The sequence below is a fragment of the Vulpes lagopus genome, chromosome 4 (assembly GCF_018345385.1).
Source record: "Vulpes lagopus strain Blue_001 chromosome 4, ASM1834538v1, whole genome shotgun sequence".
In the NCBI taxonomy this organism is placed as follows: domain Eukaryota; kingdom Metazoa; phylum Chordata; class Mammalia; order Carnivora; family Canidae; genus Vulpes; species Vulpes lagopus.
In genome coordinates this window covers 50,514,584-50,533,782 of record NC_054827.1, presented here as the reverse complement: position 1 = coordinate 50,533,782, position 19,199 = coordinate 50,514,584, and the positions used below count along the sequence as shown (strand labels likewise).

Genomic DNA, 19,199 nt, shown 5'->3' with positions numbered 1-19,199 from the left:
ATTTTAATTCTTCCAGTTATTAAATTCGTGTTTCAGGGATCCCTGGGTGGCGCAGCGGTTTGGCGCCTGCCTTTGGCCCAGGGCGTGATCCTGGAGACCCGGGATCGAATCCCACGTCGGGCTCCCGGTGCATGGAGCCTGCTTCTCCCTCCGCCTGTGTCTCTGCCTCTCTCTCTCTCTCTGTGACTATCATAAATAAATAAATAAATAATTAAAAAAAAAATTCGTGTTTCAGTTAGTTTGCAGGCCTCTTCTACTGCAAATAAATTGTCAGTTGAATACGGGATGCCTGGGTGGCTCTGTGGTTTAGCGTCTGCCTTTGGCCCAGGGCGTGATCCTGGAATCCTGGGATCAAGTCCCGCATCAGGCTCCCTGCATGGAGCCTGCTTCTCCCTCTGCCTGTGTCTCTGTCTCTCATGAATAAATAAATAAAATCTTAAAAAAAAAAATCAGTTGAATACAACTCATCACAGGTTGTGGAAGACACATATATTTTTTTCCTTCAGTAGATCTCTGCTTACAGCTAACTTTTTTGTATACTTAGGCTTTCCCTAGTGAATATGTGGCAGGTGCGGGAAGGTGTATTGTCTCTGGCAACATAGTTGTCTCTGTTTCTCTCTTCTGCAGATATGCAAAAATTATAAGGGAGAGGGTCGAAAAGTTATTTGTGACAAGTATCCACAGTGTGAAAGGCTCCACATCTGTGAGCACTTTACCCGAGGGAATTGTGGGTATGCCAACTGCCTCAGGTCCCATAACCTGATGGATAGAAGGGTGCTGGCGATCATGAGGGAGCACGGCCTGAGCCCCAGCGTGGTTCAGAACATCCAGGACATCTTCAACAACAAGCACAGCCGAAAGAAACACTCCGGGTACAGAGGTACATGCTTTCTCCTTTTTCATTAACAGAAGAAACAGAAATCACAAGGGAAGTGTATCTTTACCTATAATCCTTCTACCTCCCCATGTCAAGCTATTTTTGCTTGCAGACCTTGTCTCTATGGATACGTAATTTTTACTTAATTATAATCACAGTATGTATGCAATTTTGCAATTTTATTTTCATGCTAAGCACTATCCACTTACCCCAATTTGTTAAAATGTTTATAATTTTTCTAAAAGCTAATCATAAAGCTTTTTTCCCCCCACCAGCTGTTAACATTTTGTCCCAATAACATTTTGTTGCGATTGTTTTGTCACTTTCTCTCAGTATCTGTACACATATCCACACTGATACACACACACACATAACATTTTTGTGGTTAGAGCATTTGAGGTATGCAGTCATACCTCCACATCTCTATATATAAACATGCACTTCCTTAATAAAACAAGACCACCCTCTTCCATAACGACAATACAATTAATACAGGAAATCTAGCATTAATGCAAAACTATACACAATTTAATTTGCAGTCCTCAGTACTATTTCTTTTTTTTTTTTTTTTTTAAGATTTTATATATTTATTCATGAGCAACACAAAGAGAGAGGCAGGGAGAGAGGCAGAGACACAGGCAGAGGGAGAAGCAGGCTCCATGCAGGGAGCCCAACGTGGGACTCGATCCCGGGTCCCCAGGATCACACCCCAGGCTGCAGGCGGTGCCAAACCACTGCACCACCGGGGCTGCCTCTCAGTACTATTTCTTGAAAATTTTATTTATTTTTACCTTTTAAATTGTCTATGATATAACATAAAATTGACCCTTTTAACTATTTTTCAGTGTACAGTTCAGTGGTATTTCAGTGGTATTACGTTCACACTGTTGCCGGCCATGACCACCATCCATCCCCAGAGCTTTTCCATCTTCCCAAATGCATACTATGTACCCCAGTACACAGTGACCCCCTTCTTTGTGCCTGTACCTGGCAACTGCGTTGTATTTTCTTGTCTCTATGAATTTGACTTCTCCAACATCCTCATAGAGGTGGAGTGATACAGGATTTATACTTTTTGTGATGAGCTAATTTCATTTCCATGTAATGTCTTCAAGGTTCAACGCACCTATGTGATAGCATATCCTTCCTTTTTTTAAAAAAGGAATATATACAAAATTATACATATAATTTTTAAAATTGTGGTAAAAATATACATAACAAAATTTACCATCTGAACCATTTCTAAGTGTTCAGTGGTGTTAAGTACACTTATGTTGTTTTGTTTTGCAGCCCATCTCTAAAACTCACTTTATCTTGCAGAACTGAAACTCTGTACCTATGAAACAATACATCATTTCCTCCTCCCCCTCAGCCCTGACAACCACCGTTCTACTTTCTGTTTTCATGAAGACGAATACTCTAGATACCAAATACAAATAGAATCGTATGAGATTTGTCTTTTTATGACACTGGCTTATTTCACTTTGCATAACATTCCACTGTGTGTATATGCCATGTTTTGTTTATCCATTCATCTGTGGTTGGATACTTGAGTGGCTTCTACCTTTAGCTACTGTGAATAATACTGCTGTGAACATGGGTGTACAAATATCTGCTTGAGGCCTTGCCTTCGATTCTTTTGAGTATGCACCTGGAAGTGGAGTTGCTAAATCATGTAGTCATTCTATGTTCAATATTTTGAGGAACTGTCATCCCATTTTCATAGCAGCTCCGCTATTTTGTATTCCCGCCATCAGTGCTCCAGGGTTCCAGTTTCTCCATTTCCTCACCAATACATGTTATTTTCGATTTTCAGGTTAACAGCCATCCTAATGGGTATGAAATGGTCAGTTCTATTCCTTAATCATTTTCACATTGTTTAATAATATCAACACTTGCAATTTTTTATGCCTTTCTGAAATGGATGTTAAAGAGGTGGATTTTATTATTTATTTGTCAAGATTTTATTTATTTATTTGAGAGAGAGAGCACAGAGGAAGCAGGAGAAGGAGAAGCAGACTCCCCGCTGAGCAGGGAGCCCAGTGCAGGGCTGGATCCCAGGACCCTGGCATCATGACCTGAGCCAAAGGCAGATACTTAACTGACTGAGCCACTCAGGCACCCCTTTTTTAATTTTTAAAATTTTTTAAAAGATTTTTTTTATTTATTTGAGAGAGAGAGACAGCATGGAGAGAGGAGGTGAATTTTACAAAGTGGATAGAATGCATAATTTTAAGATTCTATAATATGTAATAAACAATTACACCTCTTTATATTTGAGAAATGCTTTATAATTAACCAGGAATTTTTCACCCAAAATATCTCATCGTTCTTCCTGATGGCAAAGCCATGAAGACAGGCATATTATTAGCCTCAATTGATTAAGGAGACTGAGGGTCAGAAATATTAAATGACTTTTATTTTAATTTATTTTTTAAAAAGATTTTACTTATTTATTCATGAGAGACACAGAGAGAGAGAGGCAGAGACACAGGCAGAGGGAGAAGCAGGCTCCACGCAGGGAGCCCAATGCAGGACTCGATCCCGGGATCCTGGGATCATATCCTGAGCCAAAGGCAGAGCTCAACCGCTGAGCCACCCAGGTGTCTCTTAAATGACTTTTATTGTAAGCAGTCTTAAATCATTTTTACTATGAATAAATAGAAGAGATGTTTTCAAGGCCTCACACCACTAGATAGTGGCAGAGCTTACGTGTTCTGCTCCCTCACCTGGTGTATTTTCTCCCACATTGTAATGCTCTCTGAACAGGGGAACACCTGGAGGGATGTGTTCTGGTGTAGTTTCCCAATATAAATTCATGGTATGTGAGAGAGATCTTATGTATTATCCCTTCTGGTTAATTTACTTGATTAACTATTTTGTTGGCAGGAGAAGGATGTTTGCTTTTACTCTATTACCCCTGCCCTTTGAGTTTGGAAGAGAAGGGCCCTCTTCCTGCCCTTCCCCACACATATAATAGCCAGCTTATATACCACACATGCACACACAACACACATACACCACATACAGGCATACATACCACACACTTGTACACACCACACACAAACACACATGCATTCACACCATACATGCATACATACTTCATACTACACGCACATCTTACTGACGTCTCACACACGTACACTGTGTATAAGATATGTACATCTTATACACATATACACCTCATGTGTGCATGCACACCCAGCACAATACACACCACACATAAATGTGACAGACGTGCCTACCACACATACACACTTCACACGCACTTGCAAGCACCCGTGCCCACTCCTTCCCTCCTCTTCCCCAGGGACTCATCAACTTTCTTGAGAGAGGCTAATTCTTCTTGATATCTCTCACCTAAGCTTGGATATTTGGGGACTAGATGAAGAACTCTGGAAAGATTTCTAGTTTAAATGAAATCAGACCTTTTTACTGTGGTTTCATTTTTATTTTAATTTATTTCTTGTGTGTGTGTGAATCCTTAGTTTGTTGGGGGACCTTCGACAACATGGGCAAAACCTAAATGACTTGGAAAATCCTCCCTGACCTGCACTAGTCTGCATCTCCATTCCTCAGAGTGGTGAATGTTGACGGGAACCAGAGCATAGTGGACACCCCCAGCTAAGAGCCTGGGGGCTTGGGGTTACATCCGAGGCCCAGGAGAGAAGTTGAGACCAGCCAGGGTCACTCTGACTCTCATCCTGGGCCATGGGGGGGGGGGTGTTTCCTGCTCTGCTAGCAGAATAGCAGATTCCTCCTTCATCTTTAACACCCTTCCCAAGACTTTTACACACCAGATTGGGACATGTGATTTTGATGAAATGTAGATCGCAAACTTGGAAAAGCTGAGGAGGAACAGTGGCGAGAACCCAAACGTGCTAATGCTCATTCTCCTTGTTTGGTTTTTCTTTTCCTAGTTCCTCCCTCCTATCGTAGAGACAAGACATACAGAGGTAGAAGCAAGAGCAGAGACCGATCATTTCAGGGCAGTACAGAGTTTCTTCCATCTGCTCCAGCTCCTGCTCAGAAGTCCTGCTCGTCTAGTCCAGATCCAGTGGGCCACAGGCCTCCCCTGGATAATGTGCCTGTCGAGGATCTGGCCCAGATCCTTGGGCGTCTGGGAAGTCAGGATTGCCCTCAGCCTTCCCCGGTCTCACCTAAGGCCAATAGTCTCAGAGGAACAGGTCCAGTGGGAGGAAGCCGGCAGTTTTCAGAGAACGGCAGTCCAGAGGATCTCTTTTATGGGCATCAAGGTAGCATTTTCTTTCCTTCTGATTCGACGCCTGCCTCCAACCGGAAGGGCCCTGACTCCTGGCTGAATGACAAAGGCACCAGTAGAGAGTCTGTGTTTTCCTGGAGTAAGGCCACCTCTGGCTCTGTAGGTTCTCTACAAACACCTGAAACCATAACCACCAGAAAGAGCACAGGCCTGCTTTCCCCAGACGGCGTGAGCGCCGAGGCCAGAGGTAGCAATCAAAATGCCCAGTATTTCCCGCTTTTTAATAATAACGTTGATGGAATGGCCACGGATGGAACTTCCGCAAGATCTTTAAATTACAAAACCACAACCAGAGGACAGAGAGAAAAATCGTTACCTCGGAATCAGGACGCGGGAACTCCTCCCTGTAATGTCCAGACCACTGGCACAATTATGGGTGGTGATGATCCAGCAGCGGCACCTGCTAACGGTAAGGTGAAGCCACCTTGGGCCAGTAAATCTGTCCATGGCACACCAGACGGCTCTAGTCAAGTTGTGGGGGGAAGCCCCCCAGTGTCAATACTTGTGCCTCTGGTTTTGACATTTTTTTTTTTATAAAGATTTTATTTATTCATGAGAAACACACAGAGAGAGAGAGAGGCAGAGACACAGGCAGAGGGAGAAGCAGGCTCCATGCAGGGAGCCCGACATGGGACTCGATCCTGGGACCCCAGGATCACGCGCTGGGCTGAAGGCAGGCAGGTGCTCAACTGCTGAGCCACCGAGGGATCCCCTGGTTTTTACTTAACACTGACCTTCAGAGGAGATAAAAATGCATTCTGCTTTGGGAGTCAGAACCTGGACACCCTTGTCCTGCCGACACCTCAGGAGACCACAGTATAAGTGCACACTCGGTTTGAGATGCCACTTTCCATGTCCTCCTCAGGCACCAGAGCTGCAGCCTATGCAAGCCATGGTCAGAACTCTGCCCAGACCCCAGTTAGCCCTGCCAGTGACTTTGCAAGGACCCCAAGATGTGCTCCATGTAAGTCACTGAGGGACGAAGCGGGGGGCCAGGACTGTGTCTGCTGCAGAACAGTTACGGCTAGTGGCCTCTCTCTGGACATTCCCCAGTAGTCACTAAAGGGCAGAGAGTTGGAGGGTTTGGTTGAGGGGTGATACTGGTGAGGAGACTGACCTGAAGGCCAAAGTGCCAACAGTTGAATCATGGGGAGTTAGCTGCCACATTTCCTGAGCACAAGAGTAGTTTAGTCATGGTTTAAAAAATAAACATAACTCTCACATGACCCTAAGGTCCACGTTTGCTTTTTTTTTTAATTTAAATTCAATTTGCCAACATCTAGTATTAACACCCAGTGCTCATCCCATCAAGTGCCGTCTTAGTACCCATCCCCCATGCACTTCCCCTTCTGCAACCCTTCGTTTGTTTCCCAGAGTTAGGAGTCTCTCATGATTTGTCTTCCTCTCTAATTTTTCCCCACTCAGTTTCTCCCCCTTCCCTTACGGTCCCTTTCACTAGTTCTTCTATTCCCCATATGAGTGAAACCATATGATAATTGTCTTTTTCCGATTGACTTACTTTACTCAGCATAATACCCTCCAGTTCCATCCACGTTGAAGCAAGTGGCAGGTATTTCATCCTTTCTGATGGTCCATGTGTGCTTTTATGGAGGGGCTGTCTAGGCTCTCACGAGCAACACGTGAATTTGCAATTTTCTTAAACATGGGGCCAGTTACAGATACTCTTTCCCATTATGAGATCCGGTTCTCTTGATTTTTGGTCTAAACACTAAGATCAGCATACACACACCTTTTGTTTTATAGATTCTGCATTTGACATTGGTAGTACCAGCTCTTCCAGGATGGATGACTGTGACCCACAGGAAATTTGTCTTGACCACCTGTGTAAGGGTTGTCAAACTGGTGAGTAACTTAAGGGCTTTCTAGAAGTCAACATTTCCTGAGCATTTACTGTATGTTTGGTACGTTGCCAAGAACCCTAGGTGTATTGTCCTTAAATGTCCTATCAAGCCTGGAAGTAAGTTCTATGGTTAACCCATTTTAAGATGCGGAAACTAGAGGCACAGAGAGCTTAAGACCTCACATACACAAGTGGCCAAGTTGACTTTTGACTCTCAATTGCCCACCCAGCCTGTGTTCTTTGCCCCGGTATAGTATTATACTTTCTCCTTTTGCAGTTCAGTTTCAGGTGCAATATTATTGTACTTAGTCAAGGACCCATCTTTTCATATACTAAAAGCAAACAAATGAAAGACAAAAAAAAAAAAAAGCATCCAGCCAACATGCTTTCACAGTTCATGTCCTGTCGCACAATGATGCCAACTTTTTTTCAGTGGGTTTGTGGTCGAGGTGGCATCAAAGCACCCACTAATGAGAAAACTGCATAAGATAAGTAGATACATAAATAACCTAAGTACCAACTGGGTCCTGAGTACTGGCTAAGGGGATACAAATTATAAGTCAGATCAGGACAGAGTGAGATGAGTGAGGGAATCTTTCTGGAAGAACCGAATCTTAAGCCAGGGCTTCAAGAAAATGCATACAGCTGTGGACACTAGAGAGTAATTTGTCTCCATGTACCCCTTGGGGGTGCAGGAGGGGTAACCATACATTTGTGATGACGTCAGATTTCCATGTGGATAGAGTGACTCTGGGGAGTGGGGAGCTTTGTTTTCTGGTGAGTCTCTATTAGTGACAAGGGAAGCTGGAGCTATGGGGCGGTGTAGGCAGGAATCAGCATGGGCAAAGGCATAGACTGGAAGGAAGTGCGCTCGCATGCAGGTGCAGCATGGCGAGAAAGGCAGCCCTAGATGGGGGAAAGGCAGCAGTGAACTTGGTTGAATTGGTTAGAACCGCCACTCAGCAGACCCTCAGACTTCCTCTCTGTCTTTGTAGAGAACTGCAACAAAGTTCATTTCTACCTGCCCTACCGCTGGCAGATGTTCTTTGCAAACACCTGGATGGACCTCCAGCCCATGGAAAATATTGAGAAGGCCTATTGTGACCCCCAAATCCGCATGTAAGTTGGTGGCCAGACTCTGGCTTTTGAGATCCACAACATCATCAAAAGAAAGCATAGTGCTGGGCATATGGCAAGAGGAAAAAAAAATTTCCTTCAGAATCCCATTCAAGTTTCAGGTAACTCTTGAGATAAAAAATGGCAGATGCCTCCTAAATTCATGAAGGAAAACAAAACAAAACAAAACAAAAAACACGAGCCAGATTTGAAGTCACAAAGAACCTGGCCGATATACTAGGGGTTCTGAGACTCTTTGCTGACTCGTATGATATGAACAGTTATCCTCAGTGTGTCCTGCAGAAAAACACATTGCAGAGGTCAGTTTGTAATACTGTAAACTCAGAACAGGACTATCATAAGTATGGTGATTATAGGTCAAAAGAGCCTCTGGCTTAATTTGATAGCTATAGAACACGAGTTGAGTAATTTCATATAATTCTTGTGCAGAATGTTGTTGTCTACTTGAGCATTTTATGTCTTTATGTTTGCTATTTTCTCTATCTTGGAGGTATCTAAGGGGATACCTTATTCTGTTTCTGCCAGTGATGAACTGGGTGATACCACATATGACTATATTTATAAGGTGCATCCTAGTTTTATAAAGTAAGTTCTTTTTTTCCCCTTATTCCCTATGCTGTACTTTTCATCCTCGTGACTTACTTATTTTATAACTGAAGTTTGTACCTCTTACTAACCTGTTCTGCCCATCGTCCAACCCTCTCCCTTCTGGCAACATTAATTTTGTTTTCTGTATTTATAATTCTGTTTCCTCCATCTCTTCTTCCTTCTCTTCCTCTTTTCTTCTTTTTTCCTTTCTCTTATAAGGAAATTTTGTATATATATTGGAGGGAAGGATTGCGTATATTCCATCGTCTTAGAGTGAATTTTTGGTGGAGATTCTGTGTTACTGCATTTTGCCACTAGAGGGTAGCATCAGCCACTTTCTTGTTTGGAGGTGTCCTTCCCCCCACCCCCCTCCTGCCGCACCTCCCAGGTAAATCTGAAGCTGGCTTCCTCAGCTTCTCACTATTAACTTTTGGGGCTACATAGTGATTTTGTTTTCAGGAGGCAGTTTAGCAGCATTCTTGGCCTTTATCCACTGGATTCCTGTTGTGATAACCAAAAATCTCTATCAACATTGTTAAATGTCCTCTGCGGGACAAAACTATTTCTCATTGAGAACTACTGATTTAGTGGGTGTTTCTTAGAGCAATAGTTTTCAAACTTGTTGGTCTCAGGACCCTTGTATCCTAAAATACATTGAGGATCCCAAAGAATTTCTGTTTCTGTGAATTATAGCTGTCAACGTTTACCATATTAAAAATCAAAACCGAGAAAAATTCAGTATTTATGGATTCATTGAAAAATAACAATAATAAATTCATTACATGGTAACATAAATACCATATTTTTTTTTTAATTTTTTTTTTTAATTTTTATTTATTTATGATAGTCACAGAGAGAGACAGAGAGGCAGAGACACAGGCAGAGGGAGAAGCAGGCTCCATGCACCGGGAGCCTGACGTGGGATTCGATCCCGGGTCTCCAGGATCGCGCCCTGGGCCAAAGGCAGGCGCCAAACCGCTGCGCCACCCAGGGATCCCTAAATACCATATTTTTATATAACTATGCTTATATAGTTATAAATAGTTATATGTAATAGCTATATATGTACATATAATTAAATAATAACTTTTCCAAAATGAAACCAAGATATTCCCTCAGAAGAATGGACATTGTTTTATACTTTGGCAAACCTCTTTCATCTCTTGTAGAATCACAATATCATGTAGCCTCTGGCAGACTCCACTGTGCACCTATGAAAGTATGAAAGTGAAAAGGCAAATCATATCTTAGTGTTATTATGAAAATAACTTCCTGCAAAGGTCTCAGACCACATAGTGTAACTAATTAAGTGATAATATTTGAGAAAACTTACCTATATGAGTTTCTAACATTGAGCCAATCCTTTGTTTTGTGGGCACATTTTATCCTGACATATTTGTTGAGGATGGATTATATTTTGTGACATGATTAACTCTATGGGACAAGTAACTTACCCATCCTCTCTGCATTTCAGTTTTTTTCTTCTTTGGTGTATAAGACCTGGAGTTGTATAAAGAAAATTTGAAGTTCCCTGTCGTCTCTAAGATCTTAATTCTGTGCTTTTGTTAGGGAAGACCAGATTGTAGAAGATCAAGTTCAGTAAAGTACGCTGTTAACTTTCAACTTTTCCCTCTCAGCTTTTCTATTGGAAATAAAAGCATCGATTTCCAGAAAATGACTTGTAATTCTATTCCTATCCGACGCATCTCCACGCCTTCATCTGTCACGACGCTGACCAATTTTGTCTTTGCCACAAAATGGATTTGGTACTGGAAGAAAGAATCAGACATATGGGTTCAATATGGGGAGGAGGTAAGTACCATTCCTCTTTGTGGAGGCTCTAGTTTAGACTTGATACTTCCAGATAAAACTAATGATAAAATCCAAAAAAAAAAAAAACTAATGATAAAATGCTTGATGCCTAATTGGTTACCCATGGAGCACCGATATAGTAGAGGAAGTCATACTTTTTCACGTTATACACAACTTTATTTGCATTTTTCTTAGTAAGCATCTACTCTTTTTTTTTTTTTTTTTAAGGATTTTATTTATTTATTCATGGGACACAGAGAGAGAGGCAGAGACATAGGCAGAGGGAGAAGCAGGCTCCCTGCAGGGAGCCCGATGTGGGACTCAATTCCCAGACCCGGATCACGACCTGAGCTGAAGACAGATGGTCAACCACTGAGCCACCCAGGGGCCCCAGCAAGTGTCTGCTCTGATTGCTGTCATAAGTGACAGCATCTATGAATTATTTTCAGTACCCTTCTTTCTTCATGATCAGGGACTGAGGTGGAACCTTGAGCTAGCTTCCTCTGTGTTAGTTCGTAAATGTACAAAGACTACTGCTTCCAGCCAGTGGAGCACAGCAGGCAGGGTGAGAAATCAGAAGACTGGTAGATGGTCATTAGGATTCTGGATTCAGATGGATTTGAAGGCTGGAACTGGCTTACCCACAGAGGGACACAGTAACAGACCATAGAAGTTCAGATAAGCACGGCTTCTATCTAGTGTCTCTTCCTCTCTTTGATTCACCGGATTAAATTGAGAGAGAGAGAGAGAGAAGGCAATGAGATAAGAGCGATAAGAAAGAAAAAAGGAAGCGAGAGATTAAAATGAAGCCAAAGCCAGGGTGCCTGGGTGGCTCAGTTGGTCAAGCGTCCACCCAGCTCTTGATCTCAGCTCAGGTCTTGTTCATGAGTTCAAGCTCCGTGTCAGGCTCGCTGGGTGTGGTTCTACTTAAAAATAAGTAAATAAACAAAAATTGAAGAGAAAAAAAAATGCAGCCAAAGCTGAAGCAGGACAATGAAATGCCAGCAAAAGAAGCTGATGGGCCCTGAGTTTGGCTGTGAGCCGCCTTGCTTCCAAAGCACACAGAGAAACGCCATCTGTCAAGGCTCACCTGTGCCTCTATGGGAAGAACACACCAATTCCTCAGGAGAAGCATTGCTTTTTTCTTTTGGTGGAGCCTGAGGAAGACCTCTCCTTTGGGGCTACAGAGAGGAGAGCACATATGCTGCAGCCAGTGAGGTCCTCCCCATGAGCCCTACTGACTCCACGTAGTGCAGTGGTTACCCCACTGTCCTAGCAGCACATCCATGCCATCAAACAACCGTTCACAGAACCCAGATAGACAGACGGGAGTAGAACAGAGCTGCCTGTGGCACGGGGGAGAGGGGCTCAGAGCCTGGTCTCTCAGTGTCTGTCCCCTTTGCTCTTCTCTCTCCTGTGGTGGCTTGTGGAGCAATATGGTGTGACAACCTCCCTGACGTTGAGCATCGTACAGGTTGTTTCCATGGTCAAGCCAAGGATGATGTTCAGAGGGCAGTTCTGTAAACGTGATCCTGTGAGTTGACTGTGGAAATAGATATTATAAACTCAATTAGCCTTGGTTAAAATAAAAATAAACTCTATGCTTCGGTGGTTCATGTGTCAAATACTGGCAAATACTTACTTTTCAGTAAGATGGAAGAAGGTTGGAAAAGATTTGCATTTGTGTGACCTCAGGGGTCCTGGAGACCAAGGAAAAATGCCGGTGGGGAATAGATGATATTTAAACGTACACAAATTCCATTGCTCGTGTTCCCTAGTAAAATATCAAGCAACTTCCGATAAAGCTTCTTGATACAGGGCACGTAGGTCAGTTAAGCATCTGCCTTTGGCTCAGGTCATGATCCTGGGGTCCTGGGACCTAGCCCTGGATTGAGCTCCCTGCTCAGAGGGGAGCCTGCTTTCCTCTCTGCCCCTCCCCCTTGCTCGTGCTCTCTCTCTCAAATAAATAAATAAAATCTTTTTAAAAACGCAACAAACTGCTTGACACAAAGTTCTCCATGGGACATTCAATCTGTGTTAAATGCAAAGTCCTAGAACATAACTTGGAACTTGATGCAAACACGTAAAATGTTGTTGGATTCATTTAATCTGTGGCACATGTTCTGGGTGATTTGAATAAATTATTATAGTCTCATTATTTAGACCCATTATTACATAAATTTGAGTTGGCTCTTCTATTTTAAAAAAAGAAGGAAAACAGGCCATAGGTTTAGTGTTTTCCTTGCTGTCTGTCCCAATGACATAAAAATTGGTTGTTCTAGGAGATTTGAACCACAAGAGAAGGAGCAGCCTGGTTTCTTTCAGAGTTCAGTGTGTATGGATGGGTCAAGTCTGCAGCTCTTTGATAGCCTGGTTTGATCCAGTGTAGAGGTTAGAATATTTGGAGAGAAGAGTGGACTGCATAGCCTTCAGACAGGGAGAGTCCTGCAGGTTTTATTTCTTGTAATTGAATTTTTAGTAAGAGTTGGGGTAGCTAAGATTTCTGGGTCAGGAACCTCCCTAGTAGAAACTGGGAGAACAGCTTTTGCCAGCCAAGGGTAAGTACATATGCTTTGACTGTTAACTCTCTGGAATGTAGACTTGATATCATTTTATGGAAATTAAGGCACTTAGCCAGGACTTGTCCCTACATAGATGGTAGGCAGGGAGAGGATGTGGCATTGGAAGAGTGATGGTTGAGTAGTTGGGCAGGTGGGCAGCAGTGGTGCAGGACAGAGTGACAGCAGGAGTGACGGCAGGGCAGGTCTTCCTGGGGTTTGCATCAGGCAGTGCCTGCAGATCTAGCCCGCAGAGATGTTTACTAGCTGGGAGCTGAGCTTAGTAGCTCTGATAGCTGGTATTGAGGGGCAGGAGTCCATGGATGAGAGCTCTAGAAACCAAGATCAAGGCAGTCATGTGGGAACAGGACAAAAGCCAAGACTTGGTTACTGCAGTGGAGACACACATTCACGTCTTTAGGGAGAATAAATCATTGAGGGCTCTACCACTCATCATTACTCCGTCACTTATTCAGAACTGGAGTACAGTGTGAAGGAAGGGCCTGAAGCACGCTAGGCTGTCCAAATGCTCAGGCACTGGAATTGCCTAGTCCTGTCCAGTATGACAACCACCAGCCACTTGTGGTGGCTATTTCATTTTATTTTTTTTATTTTCATTTTTTATTTTTTAAAGATTTTATTTATTTATTCATGAGAGAGAGAGAGAGAAAGAGAGGCAGAGAAACAGACAGAGGGAAAAGCAGGCTCCATGCAGGGAGCCCCAGGTGGGACTTGATCCCAGGACTCTAGGATCGAGCCCTGGGCCAAAGCCGGAGCGAAACCGCTGAGCCACCCAGGGATCCCTTGGATATTTTATTTTATTTTGTTTTGTTTTGTTTTGTTTTGTTTTGTTTTGTTTTATTTTGTTTTGTTTTATTTTATTTTATTTTATTTTTTAAACTTTTTATTTATTTTTTAAAGATTTTATTTATTTATTTATGAGAGACACAGAGAGAGAGAGAGAGGCAGAGACACAGGCAGAGGGAGAAACAGGCTCCACGCAGGGAGCCCGACGTGGGACTCGATCCCAGGTCTCCAGGATCAGGCCCTGGGCTGAAGGCAGAGCTAAACCGCTGAGCCATCCGGGCTGCCTGGATATTTCATTTTAAACTTCAATTAATTAAATTTGAATAAAATGAATACTTCAGTTCCATGGTCACACTCATCATATTTAAGTGCTCTACAGCTACATGGAGCTAGTGGCTATCATATAGGAAAACATAGAGGATGTGTCCAGTGAAATGTTCCAGAAAATTCCAGGGGACAACCCTGATCTAGACCCAAAAGCCTTGCCAGCAAAGTCCGGCCCTCAGGCTAGCAACGTGGGCACCCTGGGAGCCCTTTGGGAGAATTAAATACCCTTTCCCTGAATTTGTATTCTGTGATCTGCTTTTTAACTGGATTCCCAGGTGATTCACAGACAAATTAAAGTTTGAAAGGTCTGGCCTAGAGTTTGTAGATTATCCTTCCAGCCTGGAACTGGCTCTGCTGAGCTGGCCTTCGGATGTCCCATAACGTCAGCTGTCAGAATGGGAAGTTAGGGGACACCTCGGTGGCTCAGTGGTTGAGCATCTGCCTTTGGCTCAGGTCATGATCTCAGGGTCCTGGGGGAGCCTACATCTTCCTCTACCTATGTCTTTGCCTCTCTGTGTGTCTCTTGTGAATAAATAAATAAAACCTTTCAAAACAACAAAAAAAGGGAAATCAGGACAGTGATTTGAGATGGCAGCCCAGAGTCCCCAGAGGTGACTCACTGCCCCCCTGTGTTTGTAGGCATTTGCCCACATCATCTGCTCTTTGGGGTCCTAGGAAGGCACGTGGCTCACCCGCACATCATCTAATCACGGCCACCTCATTTCCTCCTGCCCCCTGAGGATGCCAATCTCGTTTACAATTAGCCTGGTGGATAATGTCCCAGCAGCTGTTGCAGCAAACCTCTTCATGGTGTGACTTAGGATCTATAGCTTAGAAAGTTCTACTAAAGGTAGCTTTCTTGTCACTTCCACCTGTTTGTCCCATTTCTACTTTTGAACCCCTTTCTCGTTTATTCCCACTTTGCACTGTGTAGACATCTGCCCTCACCATATTCCTCTCCAGGCTGAAGAGACCTAGTTCAGGCCCTTCTCCATCCAGGACATTTCCTTCGGAGGCTTTCATTGCGGCCCCCTCCCCTTACATCCAGCCAGCATGTTCACCGGGGAAGGGGCAGAGGTGTAGCTGAAAGCTGCAGAGCCCACAGTCTCATTAAAGGGACAGGGAGCCTCTCCCTGCCACCAGCTGAGAATTTGCTGTCATTAGCTCCTCCATTCTAGATCATAAGCAACGAGTGTCTCTTCGCCATGAAATATCTGGAACCCGTGCTATTAGGGCTTACATCCGATCTGCCCTGGTCTGCCACTCCCTGCATTAGCGTGTGGACCGTGGAGTGGTGGCCTAGCTTGTGTCTGCTAGAATCAACACTTACCTTTACCCACTCATCCTGATGTTTAGACCCTTTGTACAGACCTTGAGAGCAGAGATTGTATCCTTAACATTTGTGGGGTGGTGTTCCGTGCCTCTTTCTTAATAGCCACAGTGAGTGGCAAATCCAGATGCTTTTGCAGTGTTATTGACTGACTGGGGGATCGTTCCATTTTATTTGCTTACTCTGGTTCAGGGCAGAGAAGAGGGAGGTCATTTACATTTGGACAGCAGTACACCCACTGGAAACTGCATTCTCACATGTGATATCCTAAAAACAGCTACCATGTTCTACTCGATGCCAGAGTGTTGGATTCTGTTAGACGGCAAGGGCAGACATGATTTCTGTACCGTGGGTGTCAGTTGCTCTGTACGCTAAGGTCATATTTTATAGAAGGTATAAAAAGGATATTGCAACGAGCTCCATTTTTCAGGCATCCCCTGAGTGTATAGTCCATTTCTGCAAGGTAGACGGTTGTCTTCTAGCTCCATGATGGGGATACTACAAGAGGATGTGACATGGCCTCCACCTGGCAGCCTTTACAGTCTGGTTTGGGAGGCAAGATGCATCCCAGTTCAAATCCCATGGCTGAAGTACAGTTGTATAAGACATATGATAGAGATTTCTTAAAAGCCTACCCTGAAGTATCTTTATCTTTATCTTATTTATTTATTTATTTATTTATTTATTTATTTATTTATTTTTAGGCTGGTAATGAGGAAGCTTCAAACATCGACTCTTCCTACCTGGAGTCCTTCTTTCTATTGTATCCAAGGGGAATTGTGCCATTTCAGGCGGGTTCACGGAACTACGAGCTGAGTTTTATAGGTGAGACTTCTCATTTGGCAGTGGTGCCTGTTATTCGAATCTGGCATGTGGTGGGAGTGGGAGCAGAGTGGAGGTGCATGCTGTACCCAGGATCACGATTCTTTTTAGTAAGGTATGAAGTATGATGGGGTGGAAGCCAGTGGCTGTCAGCAGAGGCCTGTGCTTGAGAGCCTTGGCTCTGACCACATAGTAGTATGTAACGCAGGGAACAGCACCTGGCCTCTCTAGGCCACTGTTCTCTATGAAATGAGGGCAGGGGATGAAGTGGTCTCTGAGGGGTACTTCTAGCTCGGCCATTCTAAGTTTCTGATTCTGGATGGGCTCTATCCCAGGCCGAGGCAGAAGTTCAGGGGCTGGTGACTCCAGTAGAGACCTTGGTCCAATGGGTGCCTTCAGAATTGTAGAACCTTACTGTTCATTTTGGGCTTCATCATCTAGATTAGTGGTTTTATCCATCACCTTTTCTAAAGACTTTGCCTTCCACCATGTTGATTTGAGCTCCACGGGAAGGCCGTCAGCTTAGCTTCTACCAATCTATTGTGTTTAGTAAGAAATCAGGGCAGGAACTGGCCTCCCTCCGAATATACTGTCTCACCAGCTGCACCCTGGCACACTTCATTGCATATGGTCAGATAGTTGTCCTTTCAGGATCTCTACAGGTGCTTTGAAAGAGGTAAAAAAGACTTTCTCAGGTCCTTGACATTCCAGGTTGCTTCGGGCCCTGTGCCAATTACTGTGTATTAAGTAATGTAGCTTTGAAGGACATCAGACCAGCTGCTGTATTTTGGAAAGCAATCTGGTGCTACATATCAAGAGATATTAAAATATGTTTGCTTTGGGGCACCTGGCTGGCTTGGTCAGTAAAGCATGCGACTCTTGATCTCAGGATTGTGAGTTCAAGCCCCATGTTGGGCATGGAGCCTACTTAAAAAATGTTAAACTATGCTTGCTTTTCATTCTCTTAGGAATCTTTCTAAGGGAATAATTAGAATTCTGGTGAATTCACCAGAAGGAAAAGGAAAGTGATGAGCATGAAGATTTTTAGTAAATCCTATTTGACATACTACAGTAGAGGTATGTTCTTTAGGGTAATAGCATAGTGACCAAACCAATTAGGTATTAAATTTTAGTAGAGTATTGGTTAAAATTTTTGATTATGAAACCTGCACAGTAAAAGCAAAATTTAATATTGTTAAGTGAAAAAGGCAAACCTCCAAATGTATGTTTTTGTGCCTTTCTTTTTAGATGTTGTGTTCAAATGAAAAGGTTTTCTTTTTTTTCAAATGGAAAGGTTTTTTTTGTTTGTTTGTTTTTTAATGTAATATGGGGGGGGGGCAGCCTGGGTGGCTCAGCGGTTTAGTGCCTCCCTTTGGCCAGGGCATGATCCTGGAGTTCCAGGATCGAGTCCCATGTCGGGCTCCCTGCATAGAGCCTGCTTCTCCCTCTGCTTGTGTCTCTGCCTCTCTCTCGCTCTGTGTCTCTCATGAATAAATAAATAAAATATATTTTTAAAAAAATGTAATATGGGGACACCTGGGGCTCAGCAGTTGAGCATCTGCCTTTGGCTCAGGGCATGATCCCGGGATTCAGGATCAAGTCCCACATCAGGCTCCCTGTAGGAAGCCTGCTTCTCCCTCTGCCCGTGTCTCTGCCTCTCTCTGTGTCTCTCATAAATAAATAAATAAATAAAATCTTAAAAATCAATAAATAAATGTAATATGCATGGTAAATGCAACAATGTATGCATGTGGACCAAGAGCAGAAGAGAGTAGGAAGAAACAGAAATCTCTTCTGTTGGGGACGCTTGGGTGGTTCGGCAGTTGGGCGTCTGCCTTTGGCTCGGGACGTGACCCCGGGGTCCTGGGATTGAACCCTGCATCGGGCTCCCCGCATGGAGCCTGCTTCTCCCTCTTCCTGGGTCTCTGCCTCTCTCTCTAGGTCTCTCATGAATAAATAAATAAAATCTTAAAAAAAAAAAAAGAAATCTCTTCTGTTGGATGGTGAGATTAAGAATGGCCTAAATAAATTTTTTTTCTTTGGATATTATTCTATTGCTTTGGCAATTTAAAAAGGTGATGGAGGGGATCCCTGGGTGGCTCGGCGGTTTGGCGCCTGCCTTTGGCCCAGGGCATGATCCTGGAGTCCCGGGATCGAGTCCCGTGTCGGGCTCCCGGCGTGGAGCCTGCTTCTCCCTCCTCCTGTGTCTCTGCCTCTCTCTCTCTCTCTCTCTCTATGTCTATCATAAATAAATAAATAAATCTTTAAAAAAAAAAGGTGATGGAGTGGGGAGAACCAATAATGTACCTTGTTCCCCAAATCTGAAGAAATTTGCCTGGCAATTTTGTTCACCTGGTTCATAGAAACTAGTCCAGAGCAGTTTGTGGTATTCCAGGCAATTTCCCCCCATTTCTTATATTCAGACATTCATTAAACTAGTATTGGAGTCGCAGCTCTGCCCTGTTCTAGATGCGGGCAGCAGGCAATTTCTGAAAGCGATAATAGCTCTGGGGAAAATGAAGCAGTGTGGTGAAGAAGCCAGAGAATCTAGGAGAGTATCTAGATTGTTTTTTTTTTTTTTAAGATTTTATTTATTTATTCATGAGAGAGAGAGAGAGGCAGAGACACAGACAGAGGGAGAAGCAGGCTCCATGCAGGGAGTCTGATGTGGGACTAGATCGCAGGACTCCAGGATCATGCCCTGGGCCGAAGGCAGGCACTAAACCGCTGAGCCACCCAGGGATCCCCGAGAGTATCTAGTTTTATCCCAGGAAGAGACTGTGGAAGGAAGGGAGCAG

The 19,199-nt window shown here is 43.6% G+C and overlaps 1 protein-coding gene across 2 annotated transcripts in view; it reads left to right on the top strand.

Annotated features, from left to right (window-relative positions):
- Positions 1-19,199, top strand: part of ZC3HAV1 (zinc finger CCCH-type containing, antiviral 1) — a 61,151-nt gene that overhangs the window by 23,214 nt on the left and 18,738 nt on the right. The window contains exons 3-9 of one of the 2 annotated variants that reach the window (XM_041752133.1): positions 628-880; positions 4,798-5,568; positions 6,025-6,123; positions 6,924-7,022; positions 8,016-8,139; positions 10,383-10,557; positions 16,284-16,404. In XM_041752133.1, coding sequence (XP_041608067.1) covers positions 628-880; positions 4,798-5,568; positions 6,025-6,123; positions 6,924-7,022; positions 8,016-8,139; positions 10,383-10,557; positions 16,284-16,404 — 1,642 coding nt within the window. The remainder of the gene's footprint in view (positions 1-627; positions 881-4,797; positions 5,569-6,024; positions 6,124-6,923; positions 7,023-8,015; positions 8,140-10,382; positions 10,558-16,283; positions 16,405-19,199) is intronic. The other variant, XM_041752134.1, reaches the window with a different exon arrangement.